The 27762-nt window shown below is 44.9% G+C and overlaps 2 protein-coding genes across 3 annotated transcripts in view; one reads left to right on the top strand and one right to left on the bottom strand.

The window, feature by feature from the left end:
• Nucleotides 1-6762, top strand: part of NAA30 (N-alpha-acetyltransferase 30, NatC catalytic subunit) — a 67643-nt gene extending 60881 nt beyond the window's left edge. Inside the window, exon 5 of the mRNA XM_043515966.1 lies at nucleotides 6057-6762. Within this exon, the coding sequence (XP_043371901.1) occupies nucleotides 6057-6080 (24 nt within the window). The 3' untranslated portion in view covers nucleotides 6081-6762. The remainder of the gene's footprint in view (nucleotides 1-6056) is intronic.
• On the bottom strand, nucleotides 270-25151 carry CCDC198 (coiled-coil domain containing 198). Of its 2 annotated transcripts, none has more exons than XM_038407988.2 (6): nucleotides 24721-25151; nucleotides 21700-21782; nucleotides 14625-14711; nucleotides 12901-12999; nucleotides 11243-11426; nucleotides 270-2999 (listed from the first exon to the last, which is right to left on the bottom strand). In XM_038407988.2, the coding sequence occupies exons 1-6, from the start codon at nucleotides 24944-24946 to the stop codon at nucleotides 2752-2754; spliced, it is 927 nt and encodes a 308-aa protein (XP_038263916.1). In that variant the 5' UTR covers nucleotides 24947-25151; the 3' UTR covers nucleotides 270-2751. The 2 variants fall into 2 exon arrangements, with proteins under 2 accessions (XP_038263916.1, XP_043371903.1); XM_043515968.1 differs by having other exon boundaries at nucleotides 21620-21782; nucleotides 24721-24785.
• Nucleotides 25152-27762: the final 2611 nt, after the last annotated feature.

Genomic DNA, 27762 nt, shown 5'->3' with positions numbered 1-27762 from the left:
CTAGTTCCACTTTTAAAAATACCCCATTATTGCACTGCAAGATTGATAAACACATAAGTGACAGAGCACTGAAAAACGGATGAGCTCGAACTAGTCACTAAATTACAGACAGCTCCCAAAGTTTTGCATGCTCCCGATGACACTTCTTCCATTATGTTAAGGCTTGAGCGGAGTTATGTCTCCTAAAGCAGATATGAGGGTTTCTGTTGCATTAGAATTGTAATGAATCAGGGTTTGCCAAATAGAAGGCAAAATTGGCCAGTGTTATGTACTGGTGTTGTGTGTGGATGTTCTTACTAGGTGAAATTTACCCCTCTCTTTGGGGTGAATTTCACCAGTATAAATAGCCAATCATAATGACATACCTTTAAAATTATAGGAAGATAGCCACCATCTGAAATCTGCGGCTCTCCAAAGATAACCACTACAATCAAAATTCTTTTGTGGAGCTACAGCTGGTGTGTGTGTGTGTGTGTGTGTGTGTGTGTGTGTGTGTGTGTGTGTGTGTGTAGGAGACTCTAAATTCCAGGCTTTAAAAGAAAGAAAAGCATTTTAATTTCCAGTGTTAGAAAGTATCAGAGTAAAAATGAGCTGTAGTCTGCCTCTGTACAGGTTACAATTGTTTAGAATAAATCAATACATTTGAAATTTGTCATTTTTGGCATCAAAGAATTCTGAACTGCAAGAAAAACAGCAAACATTTTCCCATAAATAAGTGTATGTCAGACATAATCATTTTGATTAATTAATGTTACCTAACTTTTGCTCCCATAAAACATGTGAAAAGGGCTGATTATTCCACATATTCTTATTCGTGTGCAGTGTTTCCATATGCTTGCAACCCAACTATCGCTAAACTAATCAGAGCTGTCTAGGATAAATTGCATTTCCACCAATTTTAGCTTAATTGTTGACAGATGGGAACACAAGAGGGAAATATGTGGAATCATTCAGAGGATAGACGTATAGCCCAGTGCCAGGTTAATTGTTCCATCCCATTAAACCATTGACTTTTCTCTATACCTAATAAAGCTTTCACAATATTTTCCTATCCATGGTGGTTAAGTGAGACCTGGAAAGCATTCACATAGGTATTTATTTTAAAACATAGAATCCAAGTAAAACAGTCATTAGTCATTAGCTACTTTTACTATTTACATTGTTGTCTTCTCAAAATTAATCTGTTTTTTTTGTTTAATTTTAACATTTGATTTGATTTTGTTTCAGTTTGTTTTGTTGGGGTTTTGTCATGAAATTACTGTACCTAGTCTGAACTTTTGGGACAGTGTCAGTTATTTTCTCATGGTTGAAGCAGGCAGAGATGCAAAAATTCATAGATTATAAAGCCAGAAGGGACCGTTGTGACAATCTAGTCCAACTCATTACATGACAGTTACATGCATGGATAGAGGGGATAAGGAAGTACAAGCCTACAGATAAGACTCTGAACTGGAACTCAGGATATCTGGATTCAAATCTAGTCTCCGCTACAGACTTTCTGACCCTGGGCAAGCTACTTAGGCTGGGAATTTGAAAAGAGCCTAAGGGAGTTAAAGACTCAAATCACAATGAAATACAGTTGGTGGTGGGTATCTAACTCCCCTAGACTTCTATGAAAATCCCAACCATAATATTTCTCTATATGAGTCCACACCTGTAAAATGGGAATTGTAATACTGAGCTACCTACCAAGGATGCTGTGAGCTAAATTCATTGTTTGTGAGTTGCTCAGCATTACAACGATGGGGCTGTCTAAGTATATAGACAATAAATGTCCTAATTTGAAGGATAAAAGAGGTTGAAAATTGAGGGAAAGGAATGTGGGTTTAAGATCAATTATCTTTATTTACTATTTGTTGCTAGGTTCTTTATAGACAGATGGTGGCAACAGGCCCAACTGTGCTCAGATATCTTTATAAATCAGGAGTAGTTCTACTGAAGTCAACTAAGTTATGTTGGTATAAGTGCAGTCAGAATCCAACCAAAGGTCGCTTGCAGATCTTGTGCTAATTAGATGACATACTGACAGGAGGATGGAGAGGTCAAAGTGTGACTGAATGGCAAGGTAAGGCAGGTGTTTTGTTAGTTCCACAATGCCTCTTGTGCTCGTGCTTAGGTACACGTAAATTTCAATAGGACAAAAGGGTGAGGTTGTGCCAGGCTAGGGCCTATGAGCTACCTTGAAGATGTTTCTCCCCCAAAGAGGCTCTTAAAAGAGAAGATGGCAGAGCAAAGGTAATAAGGTGAGCAGGGGGATGAGACAAGAGGAGGGAGTAATTCTCCTGAGAGTTGGGTCATTGATCCTACAATCCAAACTCACACAAAACTCCTGCCAAAATCAATAGGCATTTTGCCTGACTCAGGAGTGTAAGACTAATGTTACCCTTTATTTCTTGTTCAATGGCATTCCCATATGTACCCCCATCTTAGCTGCGTTAAAACAGCTGCATGATAAATAATTTCAGTTCCAGTATATTGTTGTATATTCCCCTGAATTTCTCATTATATTTTTCAATAAAGCAGATGCACCTTCACAATTGTGGCCCTTAGAAACCAGCAAAAATAGATGGGTTTAGTTAGATCTGTATCTGCAGTGTTCCTTTGTATTTCTTCAGACTTGCACAAACTATTTACTTCACAAAAGAAGTAATCCTTAATAACATCAGTATATCCATCCAGTGGGTTTAAAGCATAATCAGAGAACTGAGTTTTTTCAGTGCATGACTCCAGTCCCACCCGGATCATTTGCAGTTAGAATTCCTTATCAAAGAACTCATCAAACAGAGGGATTCTCTCCGTTTTGGTTCTCACTAGTGCAGGTTTGCGACCCAGCTTTCGCTCTTCCCTTTTCCAGTCTTCTGAGTCAGTGCTAGAGCTGTCCCAAAATAGATCTCTTGGATCCTGATGCTTTACGAACCACATTTCCACTTTACTGCTCTGACTGGGATAGGATTCAGCCATTTCGTGTGGCTCCAAGAATTCTCCATCCCATGTATTTCCTAAAAACAAGAAAACCATCTTCTTAATTATTCTCGGTTGCACACCCAATTCCAGAGGGGTTATCAAGGACTTACTGTGGGTTGGTGGAATCACATCAGAGGAACCCAGGGCCCAATTCCAAAATTTGTGCAGAGCAAACTATTATTTTTCTTTTCTCTCCTTATGTAAAAAAGATTCTCAGACTGTAAGTGTTAGATGCTGTAGCATATAGGAAAAGGATAATGTCCCTTTAAATAGTTTATGAGCCTTCTAATGGTGCTCACCATGTTTATGTTCAAGAAGCCATCAGAAACCAGCTAATGTGGCCATCTGTATGTAGTTAGGTTCTGAATGTTCATAAATATTTAGTAAAAATGATTATTTGAATACAAATGTGCCCATTGAGCTTTCTTCATATTGTTGTGTAAAGAGCACAAGGCACAACAGATACATTCTGGAATAACTCCAGTACTAGAATGCCATCTTTATTATTAGAGCTGGTTGAAGAATAGATTTTTTTGATTCATTGCAACTTTGAAAAATGTTAACAAAATGTTTCAGGTAAGACTGAAAACAAAATTTAAAAAAAAATGTTGATGAATTCAAACATTGACTTTTTTTTATTCCAGACACATGAAACCTTTCGTCTCAACAAAATCAAAACATTTCATTTTGATTTCAACCATTTTCAATTTTTTTTTGATTTTTAAAAAATAAAATTAAAGGAAAATTTGAAATAAAAAGTCCTTTTGAACCGAAAAATCAGAAAGTTGAAAATGACCAAATGAAATGGTCTGATGTTGCCAGACTATTTTAAATGAACAATTCAGCAAATTGACATGAATTTACAAATGTTTCAAGGTCACTGAATCAGCATTTTTCGCTGAAAAATTTTGACCAAAAAAATGTCACCCACCTCTATTTATTATGCTGTTTCCAAATTTTAAACCAAATATTGTTTTTATATTTAGTGATAAAGGGGGGAGATTTTATACTTTTATGTACAACATTTGTTCATTCTCAGAACCTTTTTCCGTAAGTGGTGTGAACTGGTCCCAAAAGCTGTGGAGCATGCTGGCCCTGATCCAGCAAAATAGTTAAGTACATGCTTAACTTCATGCACATGACTAGCTGCAATGAAGTCAAGCCCAAGTTCCTATATACTTTGCAGGCTCAGGCCAGAGTGCTGAACACCAGCTAGGGTGGAGCTCTATATTTTTAGGTGCATAATTATTAAATATATGGTGTGATAAGAGGCAGCATGGTTTAGTAATGGTTTAGCTAAGGGTCATGGGGCTTTTAGCTCATGCAGTAGAGGCTCATGCATTTCGCTCCCGAAGTCCCAGGTTCACTCCTGTTGGCCGACTAACAGAGCCCGTCGGTGTTACACCTGATTCACATCTCGCACTTGTATATCTACATTAACTTCATTGAAGTTACTCTGGATTTATGCCATTGACAGTGAGATCTGAATCAGGCCCCTGAGTACTGTGAAAAAAACATAAACAGAGTTAAAGAGCTCAGAGAAGCAGTTCAGAATGAGTTCTTCATCAAATGAATGAGAGGGGAGAGTTGCCCACTCCACTGCAAATTTGTATTAATTGCTGTCCCATATATATAGTGTAATCGATGGCTGACTACAATGCATCCTGACAGGTAGGCCATGGCGGAGTCACTGCTATATTGAGTTCTACCAAGGGACACATGCACATGGAATGAGCAGAGCCAGCCGTACAAACTCTTCATCAAAAGGAATCAGACTCTCCTCAGTCTCAAAGGCTTCTCTGTGGAACAGCATCACTTCAGGGTTAGCCGGATTGTGTTTTGCTGTCCTTGGCTGACTCCAGCCCTTCAGTCGCAAGGGCATAGTTCAAGGTATTCCATCAGGAGGCAGGTTGCACTCTCCTAGCTAGCCGAATTGCAGCTTGTGTTATTTTCAGCACACTCGCTGAGCAATGTGGTCCTGGCATGGCCTGTGAATGCAGTGATCTTTGTTCCACATTCATATGCCTATACAGTAGAATGCACCTTGCGTGACCATCCAACCAATCAGTAAAAACTGGGCATCTAGTAGAGAAAGCCTGTAATTAAAGGTTTAACCAAAGAGTAGCAGAAACCACAGGGTGCACTTTAAAGGGTTTCTTTAGGACAATAGGTTGCCTTTTGAAGGTGGCTTTAGTGCAGCTATCTAATTAAAATATCTTTTACCAGCAGTATTCAACTGTGAGTCCCCTTCCGCTCTGGTCCAGCAGGACTCCTGAGTCTTTGGGGTTCTTCACCATCTTCCCCTAGAGATAGTGGGCCTGAATCTGATCTCAGGTTCACACCCACTTTCATCGAGGGCATGAGGCTAAGGTGAAATTCACCCCTTTGCAGATGGCCAGCAGAAGCTTGTGCTGAGGGCTCACATAGGATGAAAGTGGAGCCTGGACCTTGGCACTCCAACTCTACAGACAGAGCCATTCATCCACGGAGACCCTCACGCACCTACACACCAAAGCTATACCCATCTGTGATGGGGTACCTACCCCACACCGGCATAGATGGGGTTTCTCATGCCCCTGTCCTGGAAGAAGCAATGGAGGAGAATTCTCCAAGGGACCCAGAGAGGTTGCATGAAACACAGCCATTCAGGCGGGAATTGCAGGGAGACATCCAGGCCCACAGGCTCAGATAAAAGGGAGCTGCAGAGCAAAGTAGGATCAGTTGCTGCTGGGAGCCCAGGGAGTAAGGATTGCATCCCCGGAGGAATGAGAGAACTAGAAGCACCTTGGACAGAGCAGTGACTGGCTCCTAGGACTGAGCAGCTGAGGGCCCTGAGGTGAGGGTGAAGAAAGTGCTGGGACAATGGGGAAGTGGCCCAGGGAAACAGAGCCACATTGACAGAGGTTACAGAGGAGCAGCAAGAGGCTGCTATTTACAAAATCCCTGGGTTGGGGCCTGGAGTAGTGGCTGGGCAGGCCCAGGTTTTCTCCACCCCCCGCCACTCTCGCCACTGGGAAAGTGGCTGGGCAATAGGACAGTAATATGCACATTACCCCCTCCCTTTCTCTTCTTCCCCCCTCCTCCCCTGGAAGGCAGAAACAGAGATGATGACCTAGCTGGAGGGCTGAATCGCAAAGAGGATGCTGCGGTTCTGGGAGCCGAGAGAGGAGCCGTATGTGGGAGCAGAGACAGAGCGCCGGTGTGCAGATGTGAGTGTTGGCCTTGAGCTAATCCCTAGCATCACCAGGAGGAGGCACCAGTCTAGCGATGAGGACTGCGCCCCATGACACCATCCCATTGCTAAGGAGACGTGAGTACAAACTGGACAGACTTCTTTGAAATGTGGACAACTATGGTATTGAAAACATAAGCAGAATTTCTGGACGCCCCTTTTTTTTTTGTTATGCCCATAATGTTTTCCTAGAAGTCTAACTTATCACTGCTTTTGCTCCTTTCTCTTCCCCAGCAAGGCTAAGGAAGCAAAAGCATTACATGTTACTGTGACGTTGCACTCCATATGATTTTATGAAAATATGCTAATGAGTGTGAATATAATGTAACTGGAATATGCTTCATGCAAAAGGTCTCTTGTAAGGTATCATTACAAAGCTTATAATCTACTGAGTGTGGCCATCCTATTTGTATGAATGGGTCATTCTTGTATCTCAAACTAGAAATACAAAATATAACTCTGAGGTCCTTTTGTAATTATGCAAAGTGTGGGCCATTGATGGTGGTTTGGAATCTTGATGGCTTCCATTAACCAGGACAATTGACTGTAGATGGCTCTGTTTACTTGCAAGCCTTCCTGTGAGTCAGGCCAGGAGGAATGAAGTCTTGGGGTCTCACAGGACATGTGACCATGTCACCTGGTACTGGAATCCATCTTAAACCTGGTGCTTTTCCATTTAGATCGAACCCATCACAGTTACACATACCGCTCTTGCCGTGAGCTTTCTTTTTCCCTCCTCAATATGTGTGTATCTTGACTTCTCTCTTCACATGGGCCCAGCCTGCTGGTCTTGTATAAAGACCAGAGTTATGCTGCTGTGGGCCATCCTGAGCCCCAAACCCTTGGTTTCCTCTATGTTCACCAATGGAGCTAGGGGCAAGAAGGCAGCTGCTGAAGAAATGACTCGGGGAGAGGTTAGATGAGTCAGCGAGAAGGGGATGTAGCTGGCAAGGGTGGCCAACTACACATGTGCATGGGCCAGAGACAACCAATCACTGGTAATCAAGTGGTGCTCGCAGCTTTCCAAACACCTCTTGGGCAAATTGAAGCCTTTGCCAAGAGAGCTGTGTAGCTCAGGCTCAGATTGGGAGCAAGAGAAGGCCAGTGTTGATGTACAAGGTAATGTCACAGGCTGGCTGGCCCCTTAAGGAGACTCAGACTCACCCTTGCCTGTGATGGTCAATGAATGGCTACCATTCCAGCTGATCCTAACTGGCTGGAGATCAGGCAGCCTTGGCTAATGATTGGACACCACTGAGCATGAGAGGGTTTGCACAAATGGCTGGGGGAGCTCAACTGGAGAGAAGAGCTTCAGGAGAGAGTTCACGCAGCCCTGAGGGGATTGGACAGCAGAGGGGAAGGAGACTCCTGAGGTGGGGCTAAGCAAAAGCCAACCCGCAGGCGGATGGCTTTACCTGCTGCCTACAGGGTCCCTGGACTGGAACCAGGGGAGAGGGCGGGCCTGGGTTCCCCTACCAGCCACCAGAAAAGGTGATGTATAGACCCTGAGGCCAGTGGTGGAAGGCCTGTTGAGTCAGGACTTGCACCCAAAGACTCAGCTTGAGTCCACAGGACTATTGTTTGTTGGCCTTTATGTTACCCCAGAATGGGTGGAGTGACCCGGCCAGAAGGCTGAGTCAAAAAGCGGCAGGCCACTAAGGGCTGTCAACAAAGGGCGCTAGATGAGGGGAGCCTGCTATAAGGCTGTGTGTGGGCTAGTGCGTCACTATTATACAGCAAGCACAGGAAAAATCCCCATCAGGGAGTCAATGGTCCCCCCCCCAAAAGGTCATCTGCATAGCAGGCATCCAGCTGGGTTCTCTACACATCACAAGTGGCTATGTGCTGCGTGGCAGTAGGCAACGAGAACATGGATGAGCTCTCAGGCAGGAACACAGCCCAAACTGGTCATGGCGGGGCTTCAGAAGAGGCTGAAGGAAAGAAGCAGAAGATGTCCGGAGGCCAGCTCTCTTGCTGCCATTCTCTCCGCTGACCTTTCACAATCTTATTGTTAGATGGACAAGCTTTGGGTGTTCTGATTGCTTCACTGCATCAGCGAGAGAATCCAGAGACCTAGCAAAGAGCAACTGTTTGGTACTTGTATTATCGCAGAGCCTAGGAGCCCTAGGCATGGCCCCAGACTGCATTGTGCTAGGTGCTGCACAAACACAACAAAGAGACAGCCGTTGCCCCAAAGAGATTACCATATAGACAGCCAGAGGCTGGGGGAAGGGGTAGGACACACAAGTAGAGTGAACAATATGATGGCAGCAAATGTCATGTCAGTTCCATGGGGGGTTTTCTCTCGTTTTGTTTCCTTTTTGTGCATATATTTAGGAGAGGATCAGCTAAATGGACAGAAAAGGGAAGGGAGAGGAGACAGTGAAGGGAAGTGGGTGAGGGGGACAGGGCAGGGAAGAGGAGGGTAAGAGGGGCAGGCGTGGGGTGACACAGAGGAAGAGGGGGAAGGTTGAAGCAAACAGCCAGTTAGCATGGGGGAGAGAAAGTTCAGAGAGCTGGAAAAGCCTGCCCCAAACAGATACAGGATCAGGCCCCTTGTCTGTCTCCTCCTTTTTGCATTTCATTTCTCAAAAGACCCTGAGCTGGAGCTCAGAGAAGAAGGAAAACATAAGAACGGCCATACTGGTTCAGACCAAAGGTCCATCTAGCCCAATATCCTGTCTTCCGACAGTGGCCAATGCCAGGTGCTTCAGAGGGAATGAACAGCACAGGTCATCATCAAGTGACCAATCCCCTGTCACTCATTCCCAGCTTCTGGCAAACAGGCAAGGGACACCGTCCCTGCCCATCCTGGCTAATAGCCATGGATAGACCTATCCTCCATGAATTTTTCTAGTTCTTTTTTGAACCCAAAAAAGTTGCTGGAGCACCCGGGCTCCCCACCAGCCACTGAAAAAGGGAGTGCAAAGATCCCAGGAACCAGAGGTGAAACAAATAATGTTTCAGAACTCAGGCCGAAGCCTTAGCTTGAGATTGTTTGTTGGACTTTCGGTTACCCTGAAGGAGCTATGGGGGAGCTATAAGTGACCTGGCTGGAGGCGGGGGGAAGGGGAAGGAGAGCCTGCTATACCAAGTTCCACAACAAGGGCGTGAACCAGCCTTGAGTCCCCCCTTCTACACTCAGCTGTTCTCAAACTTTTTTTTTTTCTTGCGGGCCACTTGAAAATTGCTGAGGGTCTTGGACCACTTAATGATCTTTCCAAATGTTGTTTGTACTGTTAGCTAACTATTGTAAAGCGCTTTGGATAAAAGCACTATATGAAAAAAAAGTTAATAATAATTAACATTTTTTGTTCTGCAAATAAAAGCACACAACTCATAGTTTAATATCCGTAGTCTTACCTTTCTAATGCGATGGATGTGCCATCTCTCCCCCACCGTGGTAGCCCCCGAGCTGGGGCTGCGATGGAGGGGGGGTCTCTCCCCTGCCACAGCAGCCCCCGAGCTGGGGCTGGGAAGGAGGTGGGTCTCTCCCCCGCCACGGCAGCCCCTGAGCTGGAGCTGGGAAGGAGGTGGGTCTCTCCCCTGCCACGGCAGCCACAGAGCTGAGGCAGGAAGGAGGGCCATCTCTCCATGGCAGCCACAGCCCTGAAACTGGGGAAAGTCGCCTCTTTCTCTGGCCGCCCCAGCCCTGCACATCCCAAATTCCCCCACCCCCTCTTCTCACCCCACTGCCCCCTCCCACGTAACCCCTGTTCCCCCCAAGGCCACCACCCCACCTTACATGTGTGTCTTCTCCAGGCTCTTGCGCAGCTCCACTAATTAGGTGGGTGGCCCATCATTCTCTCGTGTGCGGCTGCCCAGACGCGCACCTTAGAGGAAACTATCCACGGACCACCTGAATGGAGCTTGTGGACCACTGGTGGTCCATGGACCACAGTTTGAGAATCTCTGTTCTACAGTATGCTAATTATTGCAACCATACAGGAGTTTTAGATAGCGCAGGTCCGTGTACTGGCACCAGGGATGAACTCGGCCCAGTGCCATGCAGGGAAATCAGTCCTTTTCTATTATGGTGGGCAGGTATTTTGCTTTGTTCTTCTTGATATAAATGTGTGTGTGTTACAATGAAGAAACAGCCATAGTAACTCAAGTTGGTGGCCAAATTAACTGGATATGTCTTAATTAGTCATTGGTAACTCTTAGAAAGTAAACACTCTAATACCGCCTAAGAGTCATGCACTCTACAGGGATTGCCACCAATCCCACAGTGTCAGTGCCGAGAGACGTAGGGCCCAGTCCCTGGCTCTGGCCAAACTGGAGTCAGCGTGGGATTCAAGAGGAGGGGGCAGAGCGGGCTGCATGCTGGTTTTGCACTTTCTGATCCCTTGGAGGTGATGCTGACTGGTATTCCCCCTCTTGTTCACAAGTTAGGGTAGTTCTGAGGCCCCTCTAACACGTAGCAGCTTGTTACGGGTCCCCAGGGGCAGTGCTGAGGGCCACTGGAATACAGTAGGACACCAGTGATTCCCCATGAATGCCCACCACGTACCAATATGGCAGAGGTTTGGGGTGCAGGGGAAGGGGAACAGAATCTCTGCTGCCCAGTTAGGGCATTTTTATGGCCCCTTCATATCGCCAGAGTGGCACAAAGGGGCAATAGAGCTGAAGATTTGCTCCAGAGTATTTTGGATCCTTACTATGGAACGTTTTTGTAAAGGGAGACAGACAGCATGGGGGTCACAGTCAGGCTGCTTTTCCCCACATATGTGAAAGAGGAGGCCAGGCAGAGAACTAAATAGGTCCTAAACTTGGGCGCAGAGTTGTGGTTGCTCTTACCAGAAGCCATTAACTAAGAAGGTACAGAGATTCCTCCCTATGAGGCTCCCTGACTTATTGCAATGCTGCCATATTTAATTCTGCTTCCTGGAGGCCCTTCTGAACTCCATCTTTACAACATGTAGGGTGCATTCCAGGAGACTGAACAGCTGCAGGAGTTTAGGGCCCCCAGTCACTGGCTTGCGTAAAGTGAAACTTCCAAACATCAAATAAGTTTACATCTCATGGGAAAATGATTCTACTTACCATGGTCTCCATTAAAAGTTTGATCATGCTCAATGGGGACAAGGTCTTCACCTTCAGAGCAATTGTTTCTCGGAAGATTTTTGAGGACTTTCTTAGCCCTGAGCTCCCTTGTTTTTTGTTTGTTGATTTTTTCCTCCCTGTGGAGACTTCTCTGCAGTTCCTCCTGGCTTTGTAAATGATTCATCTGTATGAGCAATAGAGGAGTAAATAGGTAACTCGTTTTCCATGGGTTTAACATCTAAACTCAGCATTCCTTTAGGCTAACGGCCTAATTCTGCAAACAAATAGGCACTTGAATAACTTTACGAGCTCAAATACAAGTTTGCAGAATTGGGCCCTGTCAGATTGCAAATATGCCTGAGTTCTGTGTGATGGGTTCCCCCCGGGGGGCCATCTGGAACTGGGATATCACTGAGCTCAGTGACCCACCAGCCTGGGCTCAGTGATACTCCGGTTCCAGGTGGCATCCCGGGGAGGGGGCTGGGGAACCCATCACACTCAGGTCATCCACAGACAGTGGTCAAATATTTCAAATCAGGAATAATTGCTCAGGTTTTCCAGGAAATATCAGATATTAGATTCAACTGTTATCTGAGTCCAGTGACCATCTGAATAAAAATACTAAGATCTGTGCTTCATCCCCCCACCCGCCCATATTCATATTCTTGGCCTCATTACCACCATGTAATTTACGAAAAATACAGAATATCAAGCTCTTGTCTAGCACCTTTCTTCTGAAGGTCTTGAAATACTTTACAAACTCTCATTATCCCCATTTTACAGATGGGAAACTGAAAGCATGTGCCCAAAGTCATCCAGCAGAGCCAGGAAAAAAACCCAGGTCTCCTCACTCTGTCCAGTGCTCTGCCCACTGGGAACACTGTCTCTCATAAGGCCTGACTCTGCCTTGAGGAGAGGGAGGAAAAGGGCATATAAAACAACATCCACCAGGCAGGACTGAACGTGAGAGCTCCAGCACTTCATATGCCACTATCACTTGAGCCATTGGAATAACTCTAGCAGCTGCTACCACAGCGGGCCCTTAAGGGGACAACTAGTGGGGGACATAATACACGTAAGCCAGCATGCTCCCTACTGGCAGAGGGACACAGTGTAAGTTCTGAGATGAACACAAGGCTTTTGTTCTCTAAAGCATCAGCAGATACACATACTAAAGGTCAAATAATTAGTTACATCAATCCAGTCCCACTGGAGTCAATGGATGACACGATAACAGAGGAGAATGTGGCCCAGAAAACTGCTCCTTAGGCACCATGGATGGTTTCTAAGGCAAGGTGCCAGCTCCCACTATCTCTGTGATTCAGTACATGGCATGGATGTCATCAGAAAATCATTCATTTCACTTTTCCAATTGAGTACTGGGTGGCACAATGGCAACCACTACAGAGTGAGGAAATTCAAATACAAAGATGAAGACAAAGGAGCAGCCACAAGAGAGACAATGAAGACAAAGGCTGGTAATACAGAACCCAGACAGGTAGAGAAATGAGTCTGATTATCTCCCTTCCTGATCTGAATCCAGATGCAACAGCAGCTGGACCACTAGACCTACTGGCTGAGTTTACTCAAGAATGGATTTTATCATTCCAGTTCCCTCTTTCAAACACCTTCAAAACCCAACAAGATTGTGGCTTTACCTCTTCTCGCTTGCGGTTCATTTCTAACATCTGTAGCTTGTGTAAGTGCTGTCGTCTTCCAGACGTATTTTTTGCAGTTTGCACTCGCTTCTCCAGCTCCTTGCACAGTATTTAAAAAAAAAATGCAATGCTTGAAACAAACTCACTGACCCACAGCTATAAAATCCAACCCCATTCCCTTCAATGCATGAACAGGCCACTTACCAGATACAGAGGTCTGTTGCCAACTCTCTCAATGTTATTGCAAATATCTCAATATTTGGTGTTTTTCTTAAAGCTCCAACTCTTGGGATCAGGTAATTACGTAAAAATCTCAGTTTACGTTTAAAAAAAACAACAACCCCAAACTGTTTCTGGCCCTCTTGGTAGCAGAGAAGTTTAAAAAATGTGACTCCCAAATTGGCCAACAGCTGGTGAAAAATTAGAAGAGCCCCCGCATTACGGACTTTTAAATAATGAGATTTTAAAAATCTCATGTTTGCAGTGGGCCTGGCTCATCATTTGTGAGTGACTGGGGTTGAGAATACTGCATTCTCACTGTTCTCCTCTTGCTCTGCTAGATAAATATCACTAGCGGTTGTGCTATGGCTCTGATTTTTACGGAGTATATTAAGCAGTATATTAAGTGGAAAGCTGCACCTCCCACGAGGCACATTCCTGAATGCTCACCTGGAGACAGCTGATTTTTTTCAAAGATTCTGGGCATCGGCAGCGCTCACTAAAGTCGATTAGCAAAAAAGCCCATTGAGCGGTTAAAACCAAAGGAACGCTACCAGCTGTAAAACCCTGTGCAATCTCACCCTAGCATTGTGAGGACAATTACCGCATACAGAGAATGTGGTTTGCTTGCCTGCTGCAGGAAGCCAATTGCTGGCAGCACTTCTGAAAATCAGGCCCTAACATCCAGACCACCTGAATACTTTTGATGTCTAACTCCTGACAAAATCAATGGGAGTGAGGCACCTAAATACCTCTGAGGATCTGAGCCTCAAGTGGGACTCCATATTAGTGAATATCGTTTTGATCCCTTGGCTTACTGATGCTACACTGCAATTGCTTTAGCTAAATCCCATCTGCCAGGCTGCTCAAAATTAAAGATGAGGGAGGCTGCAATCTCTTATTTTGCACCAGTAAGAGGCCTAAAACTACTACCCCAGAGTCCAAAGGAAGTTAACTTTTGACTTCAATTTAACCAGGATCCAGCCCTAAATGGAACACTCTGGCCCCAGACAACTTCCCAAAAGAGCTGGTCAAACTTTTTTCACATGTCAAATTTTTGCCCCCCTCCCCTTCCCTCTCATATACACATTGTTGTAGCCAGTCTGCTCACCAGTGCAGCTCTCAACTGGCCGAAGCTGAGAACACCTGGAATAAACAACCACATGGTCTGTTCTCACTTGCATGGGTGCAACCATGTTGGATTTGATGAGGTTATGTGAGTGTAATAGAGAAGACTATTTGGTCTTAAAATGAGACCTCTCATAAGTGACTAGGGAGAGAGAGGGGCACAGCACACCTGGTGGGAAGTGGCTGACTATGGACTTGATCAAAAGCCCATTGAAGTCAGTGGAAGACTCGTACTCACTTCAGTGGGCTTTAGATCAAGCCCTGTAAATGATCAAAGCACATGTCTGGAAAGCTGCGGGCTACTTGAATTTCCCAGCGTGCTGTGCAAGGTAAAGGTGCGACTGTGCCAGTTTTACCTGTATTGTGGGAATACCCACCTTTGCTTTTCGGGCTGCTGCCCCTTCCTGCTGGCTGAGGAGCTTTTCAGAAGTGATTACTTTCAGAAGGTCAGCTGGTTCCAGCTTCTGCAAGTCCAATATTTCTAACAGTCAGCGTTCCTCATGCCATGCGATCATAAAACATAAAAGCCAGACATTAATTCCTAGGCCCCATTGCCCCTAGGCACTGGGGCCTAGGGGCAATGAGGGGATAGGTGAGGGGCCAGGGGAGGCAGTTAGGGCCTGTGGGGATGGGTGTGGAGCATCCTTAATAAATACTCCAAGATCTCTTTGGATCTCAGCATCTGTTGGCATTTATTCATGGAGGGCCATAGTGTGAGTTGACAGAACTGAGGAGAAACACCTGAGTTTGCGTTAAAGCAACACAATCTAAACTTTAAAGCTTCTTTTCCGATGGATTGTTCTTATTGCCATGTGTTTGTATCACAGTAGCGCCTATTGGTGCCTTAGTACACTAGATGTTGTACTTACACACAGCAAGAGACAATCCCTGCCTCAAAGAGCTTACAGTTGAAACAGATGTAGGGCTTCAAGGGAAACTGAGGCATGGAGCGGTGAAGTGACTTGCCCAAGGTAATGCAGCAGATCAGTGGCAGAGCCAAGAATAGAAGCCTACTCTCCTGAATCCTAGTCTATGGTCCTATCTGCTAGGCCATGCTGTCACAGTTCAGGGCTCCTCCACTTATATTCCCCTCCGTGTTCCACTCTAGGCTCCCAGCTGTAACATCTCTTGGGCAGAGACCCCGCCCCTCTCTCCCTCCTGACCAGGGTTATACCAGGCTGCATTGTTCCCTGCCTACACCGTGATATCCCCAGCAAGACACTCTGTGTTGCACTTTTCTTTTTCTTCAGAGGCTATTAACAGAGTTATTGCCCCCTGCTAGGAGTTTCCACACAGCTCTTTCTAAGCAAGCACATTTATTCTGAAGGGGTAAACCCTACAGAGAAAACATTAAAAACAGAGTTCCTATACGAATGCTAACATCTTACCTGAGGTCACCCATCAGTCTCATGGGGCCTCAGGAGGCCAAGGTCCTTCCAACCCCTCCTAGGAAGGATTGGGGGCCCTGCTGGACAGAAGTTCCTGTCCATTGAAAAATGGCCATAGAGTTCGTTTCAACTCAGGCTATTTATCCCAAAGTCCTTTCTTTGTCTATTAGTCTCTGGCGAATCCGGATTGAACAAGTTTACGTGAGCCTCTCCAGATGGTGGTAGCTCTCTGGAGGTGTCACAAACTGAGTGAATTTGCCTAATTACCCCCAACACGTTCTTAGCTCTTGGTGCGTTGAGGCAACCCTCCCCCCTGGAATTAGACAATCCCTGCCCCACAACACACAGCCTTAATACAGGAAGATCTCCCAATGATATGGTGGGAAATTACCATATCGATCACACACGCTGCTTCTCTTCTAATGTTATGTTCAGTAGGACCTTATTTAGTGGGACTTCTCATGGTGTAAGGCATTATTCAAGGTGAGGGAGGGAGGCAAAATCAGGTCCTTCATCAGGATCATTTTATTCACATGTTTCAGAGTAGCAGCCGTGTTAGTCTGTATTTGCAAAAAGAAAAGGAGTACTTGTGGCACCTTAGAGACTAACAAATTTATTTGAGCATAAGCCATCCAATGACGTGAGCTGTAGCTCATGAAAGCTTATGCTCAAATAAATTTGTTAGTCTCTAAGGTGCCACAAGTACTCCTTTTCTTTTATTCACATGAAAGCATACTTTTTATTTCTTAATAGCACTGACCAGAAAATTTCCCCATGACTTCTTTTTCCCCATCAAAATGTCTATTGATGGAAAATTTCCATGCAACTGTAGTCTCAGATCTCTTATTAAAGCTAAGTACCATACAGTTGTGTTTGAACTGATGTCTGCCATCGAGGTTGAAAACTGCAGAGCACTTTACAGACAGCTGAGTTTGGAGTTTCTTTTTAAGGAATTAAGATACCTGTAAAATGGGCAAAACTGCAGAAGGGTAATAGAGGAACTTCTAGTACCTGTTTGTGGCATTTAGGTTCCTAATCCTGCTCCCATAAAAGCCAGTAGGCATCTTGTCAATGCCGTCAATGGGAAGAAGACTGGACTCATGCTTAATGCTGGACATTAACTTCCAGGTGTATTAACACGCCCTAAATTGTGACTGTACTTTAGCCAGATATAATGAATCAGTGCGAGGACTTCTTGATTTGCAAAGAAATAAAGGTAGTAACTTAGTCACAAAAAGGTTATCACTTAAAGCACACAGGAAAATTCAGAGTGGAGTCCTTGTTGCGTTTTTCACTGGCATTGTTAGGTTGGACGGAGCCAAACAAAAACAACCCACTACAAAGACACCCAATTCCAAGCCCAAACCAGTCAATGGGAAAATCGCCATTGTTTTGGATGGGCTTCAGATCAGCCTTGTAGACCTGATTGTAATAGTCATTTCTTCTTCCAGTAATATTCTTCCTACTCTTGGTAGTTCATCCTAGAACCAGTGGCAATGCTGCTAGAAACCTCTGAGCCTCCTATGGTATATGGGAGAGGTCCTTTCTGTGACTCTTATGCTGCTCCTGACGTGCGTCAATGGGAACCTTTAAGGCCTTGGGCCAGAGAGATTAAGGCCACCGTGTATATTCAGGACAGTAATTATGCACATGCTTAAATATTGCCCAACGCAGGGATGAACTGAAGCATGTGCTAAAGTGCATTTCTGAATTGAGGCCTGAGGCCAAGCTAAGAGTTAGGTACCTTGAAGGATCTGGCCCTACGATGACTTACCAATGATCACAAAGAGCCAGGAATTGAGCCCAGGTCTCCTAACTCTCAAGCCAGTGCCTTAACCACAGGGCAATCCTGCCTCTCACAAATTTGTTCTAATAAAAAAGTTTCCTGTGGCTTTTTTTCTTGCCCACCACTCGTATCTCCATTTACACTATTTTCTTTAGTGCCTGAAAAACTAATCTGAAGTTGTAATAATTTAAGAGATGACACTAGATGGCAGCAACGAACACACAAATTACAGTATGCAGTGTAGTTGCAGCTGTGTGGGTCGCAGGATATCACCTCACTCCCTCCCCTTGCCTCTCTAATATCTTCAACTTCTGTTGGCGAGAGAGACAAGCTTTTGAGCCACACACAGAGCTTTTCTTCAGGTCAGACCTGAAGTAGAGCTCTGTGTAGCTTGAAAGCTTGTCTTTCTCACCAACAGAAGTTGAGCCAATAAAAGATATTACCTAACCCACCTTGTCTTACTACGAATTATAGTCCAGACTGTAAATCTTTCACCAGTGCCACCATAGCAGTGAATATAATGTTCCTAGCGGCAGGCAGATAAACTCACTAATCTATTAGCTGATCCTACTATGGCCAAGAGGAAGGACAAGGTTCAGGCTTTAAAGTTCAGTTTTGCTGAGTGGAAGGAAATCTGATCTCTTCTTGCACCTTTGTAAATTTCACAGATTCTTCCTCAGGACGCAGACCATAGTTGGAATCTACTAATACCTCTTGAAAAGGGAGAATCTTCCTGCTCCATTTTGTTATGTATTACTGGAAATGTTTGTCCAGGAAAGGACACTCCTGTTCTATTTTGATGACAGTGTCTAGTGGCATTAGAACAAGCACGGAGGTGGAGGGGGGGAATAATAAAATCTCTAAGTAATAAACGCTATTCATATGCTAACCAACAGTCATATAGTTTTTAAACTTACTGCATCAGACCCATGTTCCCAATACGGCAGTTACTTCTGCGGAAGGAGTTAAGAACCCTGCAGCAGGCAGAGGTAGCATAATCCGTGGCACTGGAACAGGGTGGTTCAGGGGGGCAGGGCCCTCCCAATTTTGAAAGTGGATGGGCCTGAACTGTCCACTTTTCTCCAGGGCAGACCCCACCTCCTTCCTCTTCTCTTCCCTCTCAGGATCCACCTCCCCCAGCCAGGCCAGCAGGGAAGTTGTGGGAGCTAAATGGACCCTCCACCATTCCCACCCCCAGCTCCCTGCCCAGCCCAGGGCTGGTGGAGGGTCCATGACTCCGCACCAGCTCCCTACAGCTGCCCGTGTGGTTCTTTCCCTGACCCAGCTCCTGCCGGAGGTGGGGGGCTGCTCAGAGCCACAGCCTGTCCATGGTAAGAGCCACACAGGCGGCTATGGGGAGCCTGAGTCCCTCCACCCTGGGCAGAAGGTCCAGGGGCCGGGGACATGGGTAGGGGGCTGCTGTTGGTGCCACCCCACTGTGGGTTGGCCAGGAGCGGGGGCCTCAGGGGTAAGAGGAGGGGCTTCCTCGGGGAGGGGCAGGGCCTCAGGGGAAGAGGAAGGACAGGCCCCCACTCCCCAGGCCCCCCACTTTTGGGAAGGCTCTGACACCCTTGAGCATAATCTGCCCCTTACATTAAGTATCATTCTGATCCAATGGGGGGCAGGCTGTTCCACATCTGCCATCTGTGGAGTTCTTGCACCTTCCACTGAAGTACCTGGTGCTGGCCACTGTCAGAGACAGGGCACTGGACAAGATGGACCGGGGGGTCTTATCCAGTCTGGCAGTGCCTATGTTCCTAATTGTTCAACTCTGTAAAACTCTCTGTTACCATTAGATGGCTGTTTAATAAGAGGCTGGATCTTGCACTCAGGCTGGGTATGTTCCCTTCTCCTTTCCCGTCGGCTCTAGAGTCATGGCTCTAGATAGAAGACTGAAAGTAATCATCAGAGATATTGGCAGGCAGGGATTTTACAGCCAAACACAGCTGCTGCTAGGTACTCATTCAAGCCTGGCCCGTTAGAAACTGCTCAAGTAAAGCGAGGATTAGTTAGGAAAATATTATACTTCTTTAAGTCAGGGATGGCCTTATGAGTGGGTGACCACCCAAGGTACCATGGTCAGGAGGGTGCTGTGGTCAAGAGGCAAGGAGCGGGACAGGCCTGGGGTGTGAGGCCAGAGAACGGAGCTCAGGGCAATGGGGGGAAGGCAGTGGGGCCTAGAGGCAATGAGGGGATAGGTGAGGGGCCAGGGGAGGCAGTTGGGGCCTGGGGGACTGGGTCTGGAACCCAGGGAGTCAGCAGGGGCCAGAGGTGCCAAAATACAAGTTTGCCCAGGGCGCCATTTTCCCTAAGGCTGACCCTGTTCAAAGTCTGGTTTTCACGGGGGAGCGGGGAGGAGGGGAAGCTCAGGAGGAAAATTTATTAGGCACTTAAAGACTGAATGGATCAAATGCTCTTGGGCCATCCACAAAGCTATCTGTGGGTAGCCTGGCTCCAGAGCATGACTGTTGTCACTTTAAGGGGAAACTCCTTCACAGTTTACAAACATGCCAACCTTTGTCAGTGATTTTGCCCATAGAGTAAAGGGTGGAGTCTGCAAACAGTGCAGGACTCGAGTGGGACCTACTCCCTAACCTTGGGGGTGGCAGGGGCCAGTTGCCTGGTGCAACTTAGAGCGACCTTCGAGCTGCTCTAAATTGCACTCCACTGCCTATGAACCCAAGAGACCATTCTGGCACGTAGGGATTACCAGAGCACAGGGACACTCCACGTACTCCACTCTATCTATGGGAGGGGGTGATGTGGAGCAGTTACTCCAGTTCTCTGCCAGCTGGAGATTCCCCCTTGCCAGCTCACAAAGGTGATGTTGTATCATAGCTGGCTCATAATCTCTGCTCTCTCCTGGGGATAGAAGGTCGGTGGATCTCTAAATAGAGCAGGATGAGCATGCTGCAGGTAGAATATTTCTATGTAAATGCTAATTGAATGGCCTGTTTCTAGATGCCTTTCTGGAAGACATGCTTTAGCCAAACCCTAATAATGGGCTTAATACCAGGGTAACTGGGTGAGATGTACAGGCCTGATACACAGGAGATCAGACCAGATGAACTAATGGTCCCTTCTGGCCTTCAAATCTATGAATAACTTGACTTACACATGCTGTCCCATTGACTTGATAATATAACTGTAATGGGATGACTCACATGAGTAAAGCTCCATGAAGTGTTTGAGATTGAGGCCCACGTGATAAAAATAAGTGTTTTGAGTATCTCACTGTTTACCATCAAATACTGAAACCAGCATGCTCTTCAAAAGGCAAAATATTTTCCAGTTTGATATAAAGATTTAATCAAACTAGCAATCTAACTACACACGGAGTCGGTGCTCGGCTATTCGATGGCAGAAATGCAGAATTTAACAGATCTTCTTAGCTGTCTTCATTGGAAGCTGCACTTGGCCAGGTATAAAACTGAATTTAACAGCAGCGCTGCACCTTCCTTACCCCCATCAAAAAGAATCTTTCGCCATTAAAAACAGTTCTAATATTTGCATGAATCTCTAGTTAGTCAACGTGTGGAAGGCAGGAAGGATGGACCTGTGGCTAAGGCACTAGAATGGATCTGGGGAGACCTGGTTACAATGCCCAGCTCTGGCCCAGATTTCCTGTCTGACCGTAGGCAAGCTGTCCAATCGTTGGCGGCTCAATTCCCCACCTGTAAAACAGGGCTGCCTCACGGGGTGTGATGAGGATAAAGTCCATTAAAGACCGGGTGGTGCCCAGATACTACAACGAGGGGGACCATTTAAGAAGAGAGCTAGAAAAAAAGCACATTAGTGGGTAGCATTGGGTTTCTATTCACTCTGGCTCCTCTACTGGGAGGAGACTTGAGCTCTCACACTCTAGCAGCTCTGATGGCCCATCTAATAGAGGTGGTGCACAGACTTGCAGAAGGACAGGTAGACAGACAGATAAAGGAAGCATATTTTTATATAGTCAGGCTGTTTGTCATTTCTTAAAAGCTGGGACTGCTTCCCTTTTACACGGTATGAATCAGGAGTAAGGCCACTGACATAAATAGAGTGACATGAGTGTAAATCCAACCCACTCTCTTCACAAAATACCTTCATTTAAATAATTTTGAGTGAGAAATAATGATCAGCAGAGCTATAATTTCTTACCAACATAGTTCATTCTGATGGCTTTACTATATCTGATTACAAAAAGAACAAGACATACCCGGGCATGTTTACAGTTAAAATGGGATGTTCCCATTAAATCCAAGTTACTCCTTAGGTAGCCTTTTAAATTCATCTTACTTGGAGTCTTCGAGGTGGATGCTGTTTAATAATACTTGTTTCTCCCTTTTCCATCATGATGTCAAAAGAAATGGGTCTGGGCACTTAAAGGAACAGAGAAGGAGAAGAAGCCAATAACAGTTTTAATACAATCCCAAATTGATTATTAACTATTAGGCTATATTACGCAAAAGCTTCATGACCTTCTAATTATAGTGTAACATGCTCCCAAAATACAACAGCACATGGGAAAAAAATGTGTCCACCGGACACCAGAGCTGAGTGACTACCAGCAAAAAATCTTCCCTGGATACTTGCTCAAAACTGTCAATGAATTCCCTTTATCCATGCTCACGTCCTTTGCTTTCCACAGACATTCTTGCTATCAGCTATTATTGGCACCGATAAATATGGAAAATCACATGTGGAAAACAGAAGTTTAAATGGACATGTTTGAGTATCTGCACTTGACTTCTACACTCAGGGAATAGAAACAAAGCCATCTGATTCACCTAGCCAGTCACAACCAAGTTAGGACTTTATCCCACTCCCAGGGAAGGTATAGGGAATCTTCCCATTGATTTCAGCTGGAATTAAATCAGCCCCCACCAGTAAAAGAAAATGCTCGCTGAGAAAGGTCTGTGTTCAATTCACAGACAGAAAATCTCAAGGAGGATTATTGATTATTATGAAGAACAAATGCATTTGAGAAAATTGATCTGCTCACAGATATTCCATGTCTGATAGAGAGGATGAATTCATCTGATTAAAAGACTAGCTCAGCTCTACTGGACACACATACAATGTTTAATTATTGAACACAGAATTAAGCTTTATCAACTGTTTAACAAGTAAGGAACTAGAGACATTTGCTGATCTAAATATATTTCACAATGTAGTGGAAAAAGTCCCAAATAGCTGACTTTTCAAGAGAAAATATTTAGCAGCCAGTAAGCATATAGGGGGAAAAGCAGCTTATAACTCAGATTGTGAAACTCTGCTGTTTAGAAACTACTGTTCTTAAGTCCATAGGGCTAGTTAGTGCCTAAACAATTTCTGATTGTGAAGTAGAAATACAAAGACAGTGAAATACTAAAATATCAGATGCCGCATAAGCTCAGGGCTAGGACTTAGATGCAGTGGATGGGTTAGCAGCATGGGACTCAGGAGGACCTGAGTTCAGTTCCAGATCTGATCTTGAGCTGACCTGCTGCATGAAGTTGGGTAAGTCATTTCGCCTTTGTATGACCCTCATTCCACTCCACTTTATTAATAATTTATTTGGCTTGAGGTACATAAGAATGGCCACACTGGGTCAGACCAAAGGTCCATCTAGCCCAGTATCCTGTCTTCCGACAGTAGCTAATGCCAGGTGCTTCAGAGGGAATGAACAGAACAGGGAATCATCAAGTGATCCATCCCCTGTCACCTAGGTAGCACCTAGGACCGCCAGTCATGACTCAGGACCCCATTGTGTTAGGCGCTGTACAAGCTCAGGACAGAAATAGGGTCCCTGCCCCCAAAGAATTTACAATCAAAGTCTATTTAGACTCTAAGCAGTTTAGGGCAGGGGCTGACTCAAGGGTCTGTACAATGCCTAGCACAACCGGGCCCTGATTTGGGATGGGACCCTGATGCATGGCTGTAATACGAAGCCCCAGCCTAAATTTAAGAAATTCTACTGTTTGTTTTCTCCTTTGCTCTTCAATAACGTGCTCTTAGAAAGTTTAACTTAACACAAGCTGAAATGAATCCCTGTGAATGAAATAAAACATTTTGTGTAGCAGACATCTGTTTGTTTAGACAGTGGCTCCAGCTAATTCATCATTCAAATGTGATACGCTCTTATTAGCAAAAACAGCACATGTAATGGAATATGACACTTCCAGAGATGACTTTTTGTAAATGTACTTGCTAAATACCAAATGGTTAGCTCTTTGCTGAATGGAATAGTTATTTAAGTGCTGCTGCTGTCATAAAACACTCCAAATGTCATGCTGCATATCCAGAGCCCATCTGTATTCATTCCTAGACCCTTTCTGCTTTTGAAATGTCGCTGCTCTCAGGGTAGCGGTACATTTCCTCTCGTGCTCTTAGCTTAACTATCTATATGTAGCATGGAAGGGGGGAAATATCCAATCCCGCCAAGCCATGTTACACCAGTGTTTTCCAGTGGAATTCACTGTTAGAAACATGCTAGGGCCTAATCCTGCATCCATTTACTCATTTGAATAATCCCACTGAAGCCAAAGGAGACACATTTATGTAAAACTGATAGGGTGGTTCCCTTACAGTTTGTATTACTCGGTTATTCAAAGCAGTGTTTCCAGTTTCATGCCTGTGTCACATACTCTGGTCTAGATCCTCAGCTGGTCTAAATCAGTTGAGCTCCATGATGCTTTTCATCTTCTTCTGTAAAGTTCAGTGAGATCTACTGATGGAAAATGCTAAGTAAGAGCTCGATATTATTATTACTGCTCTGATTTACATCAGCTGAGCGCCTTGTCCAAACTGTGAATAATTCTTTGGGTTTAACCCAGGGCTGTGTGTGGATCACATAACTATAGATGCATAGTAGAGATGTATAGTAACATATTAAGGGGGCGCTCCAGAAGTACGCCTCAGGACCTGTCCTGTAACTCTTCCACATCTAGTCCCATTGAAGTTAAGGTCAATGGGACGCCTTCCATGTGTAAGGATGACTCTCGCAATCAAGGGTTGCTTGATCTCAGCTGTTTGACATGTAAATAAACAATTGAGACAGTTTTCTAAAACAAGCTAAAAAAAATGATTCCCCCCCGCCATGCTGTAATATATGGGAAGTGTCAGAAACAGACACATGCCTAGAATAACATGTACACATGCACACACACACAAAACTGCATTTGGTAAACTTTCAGCTTTTTACCATTTGTCTTAGTTAAAATGCAATGATTTTCTGCTGAGCCATATATCTATTTGGCAACAGAAAACACGAAAAACAAATAATCAGCCAAACCAAGCACCGTAGAAAGGGCAATGGCTTATCCATGGCCAGGTTACCTGTGGAGCATCTGCCATACAGAGTTTCTCTTAGGGGTGGAAGCTGCCTTTGAAACACTGGATTTCTCTCCTCCATGGCTGCAAATGACCATAAACTTCTCTCTTCCAGGGTGCTGTGAAATCCACATACTGCAGCAGTGCAAGAGGAAGGAGGCACCTCCTCTTTGGTTTGCACTGGTGCCACTTTTGTCACCTTATGATGAGTCCTGGAGTAGCTCAGGCCCATTTTACTGAGTTACAACATTCAAAGAACGACAAGACTCTGTGCAGTAGTTCCTGGACTTGACCGTAGCACTGATCTGTGTCTTTGGCTCCCTTTGATGGCAACGCCTGTTTATAAAGCTCCCAGGTTCCTTCCAGGGCAACTTTCATGGTCTGCCTGACCATACACACACACAGAGCTGATTGGGTGTCTGGTAAGCCAGTTTCCATGGTTATTTCTCCCCAAGCCTTTCCTTCCTAAATTCAGATTTGGTAAGCCCAGTTAAACATTGACCCGGGCTGGCCACTTCCTTGAGCAGATGAGAGGCTGGCTGCTATTGAATATTAAACTAATCCAGAGAAGTCTGAGGTAAATACCAAAATCAGATAATGGCCTCAGGGCGTCTTCCTCTCTCCGATAAATATTTACATCTTAAAACACTCTTACTAAAAGTTGCTCATTTAACCAGTGATTGGCCTTGACAAGTTTCCCTTTGCTTCTATGACCAGCTGATTTGTAAAAACGTTGATCTTACTCAGGAAATTTTGTCCTTGAAGTGCTAGCAGGCAGAGGAAATGGACTGCAGCCTGCCGCTGAAGAGGAAAACGAAGGCCCATGAAGTGCCACGTTTGAGGAACCACTTATTCTTTACTCTAGAGTTATACTGGTGTATCCTGACAGGTTTCAGAGTAGTAGCCTTGTTAGTCTGTATTCGCAAAAAGAAAAGGAGTACTTGTGGCACCTTAGAGACTAACAAATTTATTTCACGAAAGCTTATGCTCAAATAAATTTGTTAGTCTCTAAAGTGCCACAAGTACTCCTTTTCTTTTTACTGGTGTATCCGAGAGCGAATCTGGCCCCGTAACTTCCCTCAACTTGCACGAGTGTACCTAAAGTAGAATTTGGCCCAAAGGGGAGAAACACAGAAGAAAATAATCCATCCTTTTGTGTCTCTAGTCATTTCTGTGCTAAACATCAGCCTACTTGGACCTTTCCACACCTCACAGTGTGAACCCACCTGGAGCCTAGAATAATAATCCATCATCCATATTAACTATCAGTTTCAGAGAGCACAACTTATTTGGACAGCTGGGGATCAATTACATTATAAAGACAGAGCTTGGGGTACCCGAGGAGGATTGTTTGTGGGGCTAGAGTAGTATTATCAGTAAGACAGCGGCTATTGATTAAGCAGGAAAAGGCATAGACAGCAGCCAACAATGTATGTGTAAGGTTCTGAGCTCAATTTGTGACTATACAATGGCTTACATTCATTTAGCAGAACAACGTGTACCTGTCAATGCAGCAGGGCCTATATGCTGATTTGAGAGTAACGAAGCTCTTTCTGGACTCGTCTCTTGGGAGAGGAACATTAAAGAGACCAAGGGCAAGATGTGTTAAGGCATTTAGCTGCCTAAAGACCCTGCTAGGTGCCTAGTGAGGTTTCCAAAGCACTTAGATACCTGACTCCCACTGAAGTCAATGGGAGTTAGGCACATCTGAAAATCCAACTAGGTGACCATCTGCATCCTTAGGCACCTGAATACCCTGACAAATCTGGCCCAAGGTGTGTAAATGCTTTGCTGGATCAAGGCATTATGCTGTTGCTTGGGAATGTCATGCACACCATCCCAGAGAAGTGAAGCAAACTTCACCTGCTTGGGCTCTTAATCAAAAGGCCACAGACCAAGGAGGCCTCTCTTGTAAGGTGTTTGAATATGCACTTGCAGAGCTACAGAAAATGCCTAATGTCCCTGAATGCTGAGCACCTAGTTTAAGGGCCTTGGTGTAACAACTCAGTAGCTACTCCCAGATCATGCACACAACTGGGGCATGAATAGTGGGGAACCAAATTCAGCTTGAGATGTGAGTCAATATTTGTGAAAACATTTTTTAAAACCAACAATGACGCCCCTAAAGACCCCAACCAAGATCCCTGGGTGCCAGGAACTGTACAAACAGGGTAACAGTGAGTCCCAACCCAGAAGAATTGCCAGTGTAACCAAAGAGAGTATTATCATCCCCAATTTACAGATGGAGAACTGAGGCACAGAGAGATCCAGTGACCTAGCCAAGGTCACATAGGAAGTCTGTGGCAGGGCCAGGCATCAGATGCAGCTCTGTTGAGTCCTAGCTGAAGTCCCTCATTCTCTGGGGGTAAGTCCACTGAAGTCAATGAGAATTTTGCCATGCATTTCAATGGTGGACCAGGATTTTACCATGTATCACTGTTCTGAGTTTCTTGCTTAACTCTAGCTGTCATTCTGGCCTTTCCTCCTGTCCCATTTTCATCATAAAGGATTGGCAGGCTTGTTTGGGAGTTTTGGGGATCAGGGGGACAGTTAATGAGCAGCTGACATTGTGCAGTGGACCTGTGTAATGCGATCAGATAGGAATGACATTCCTTGGCAGAACTTACTCATCCACAAAACACTTTTACTGCTCCATCAAGTTAATGTTTATTCTGCAAAGCATTTTTCACTGCTTATGACTTTCCTTCACAATCGAATGGAAATTGTTGATACAAAACATGAAGTCTCTGGTGACTTGCTGCCAGATTACGCTAGGAAACAAAAAACACAGAGCATGATTTTTTTTTTTTTTTGACAGAGCTATACCACAACTTGTGTTGTTTGGGTATGTGGATTTCGTGATCGGTATGGGATTTGTAGATGCAACACTCACAAATGGGATTGTTATTTACAGCACCAAATATTTTTCACAGTTTGCTATATATTTATTAGGCTTGGTCAAATTTTGCCAATTTTGCTTTGGATATTAAAAACAAAACCCTAAACTTCCTGAGCAAAAACCAAAAATCCCAGCAAGATTAAAGCAAA

This window comes from Dermochelys coriacea, chromosome 6, assembly GCF_009764565.3.
Source record: "Dermochelys coriacea isolate rDerCor1 chromosome 6, rDerCor1.pri.v4, whole genome shotgun sequence".
In the NCBI taxonomy this organism is placed as follows: Eukaryota; Metazoa; Chordata; order Testudines; family Dermochelyidae; genus Dermochelys; species Dermochelys coriacea.
This window is presented reverse-complemented; position numbering and strand designations above follow the sequence as displayed.

Bases quoted from the DNA above. Each gene is read 5' to 3' on its own strand.
- CCDC198 (XM_038407988.2), bottom strand. From the start codon at position 24,946: ATGGGCCTGAGCTACTCCAGGACTCATCATAAGGTGACAAAAGTGGCA. The intron at 21,783-24,720 runs GTAACCTGGCCA...TGTTCCTTTAAG, and splicing joins GTATGGCAGATGCTCCACAG to TGCCCAGACCCATTTCTTTT. The intron at 3,000-11,242 runs GTAAGTAGAATC...TCTTGTTTTTAG, and splicing joins AACTTTTAATGGAGACCATG to GAAATACATGGGATGGAGAA.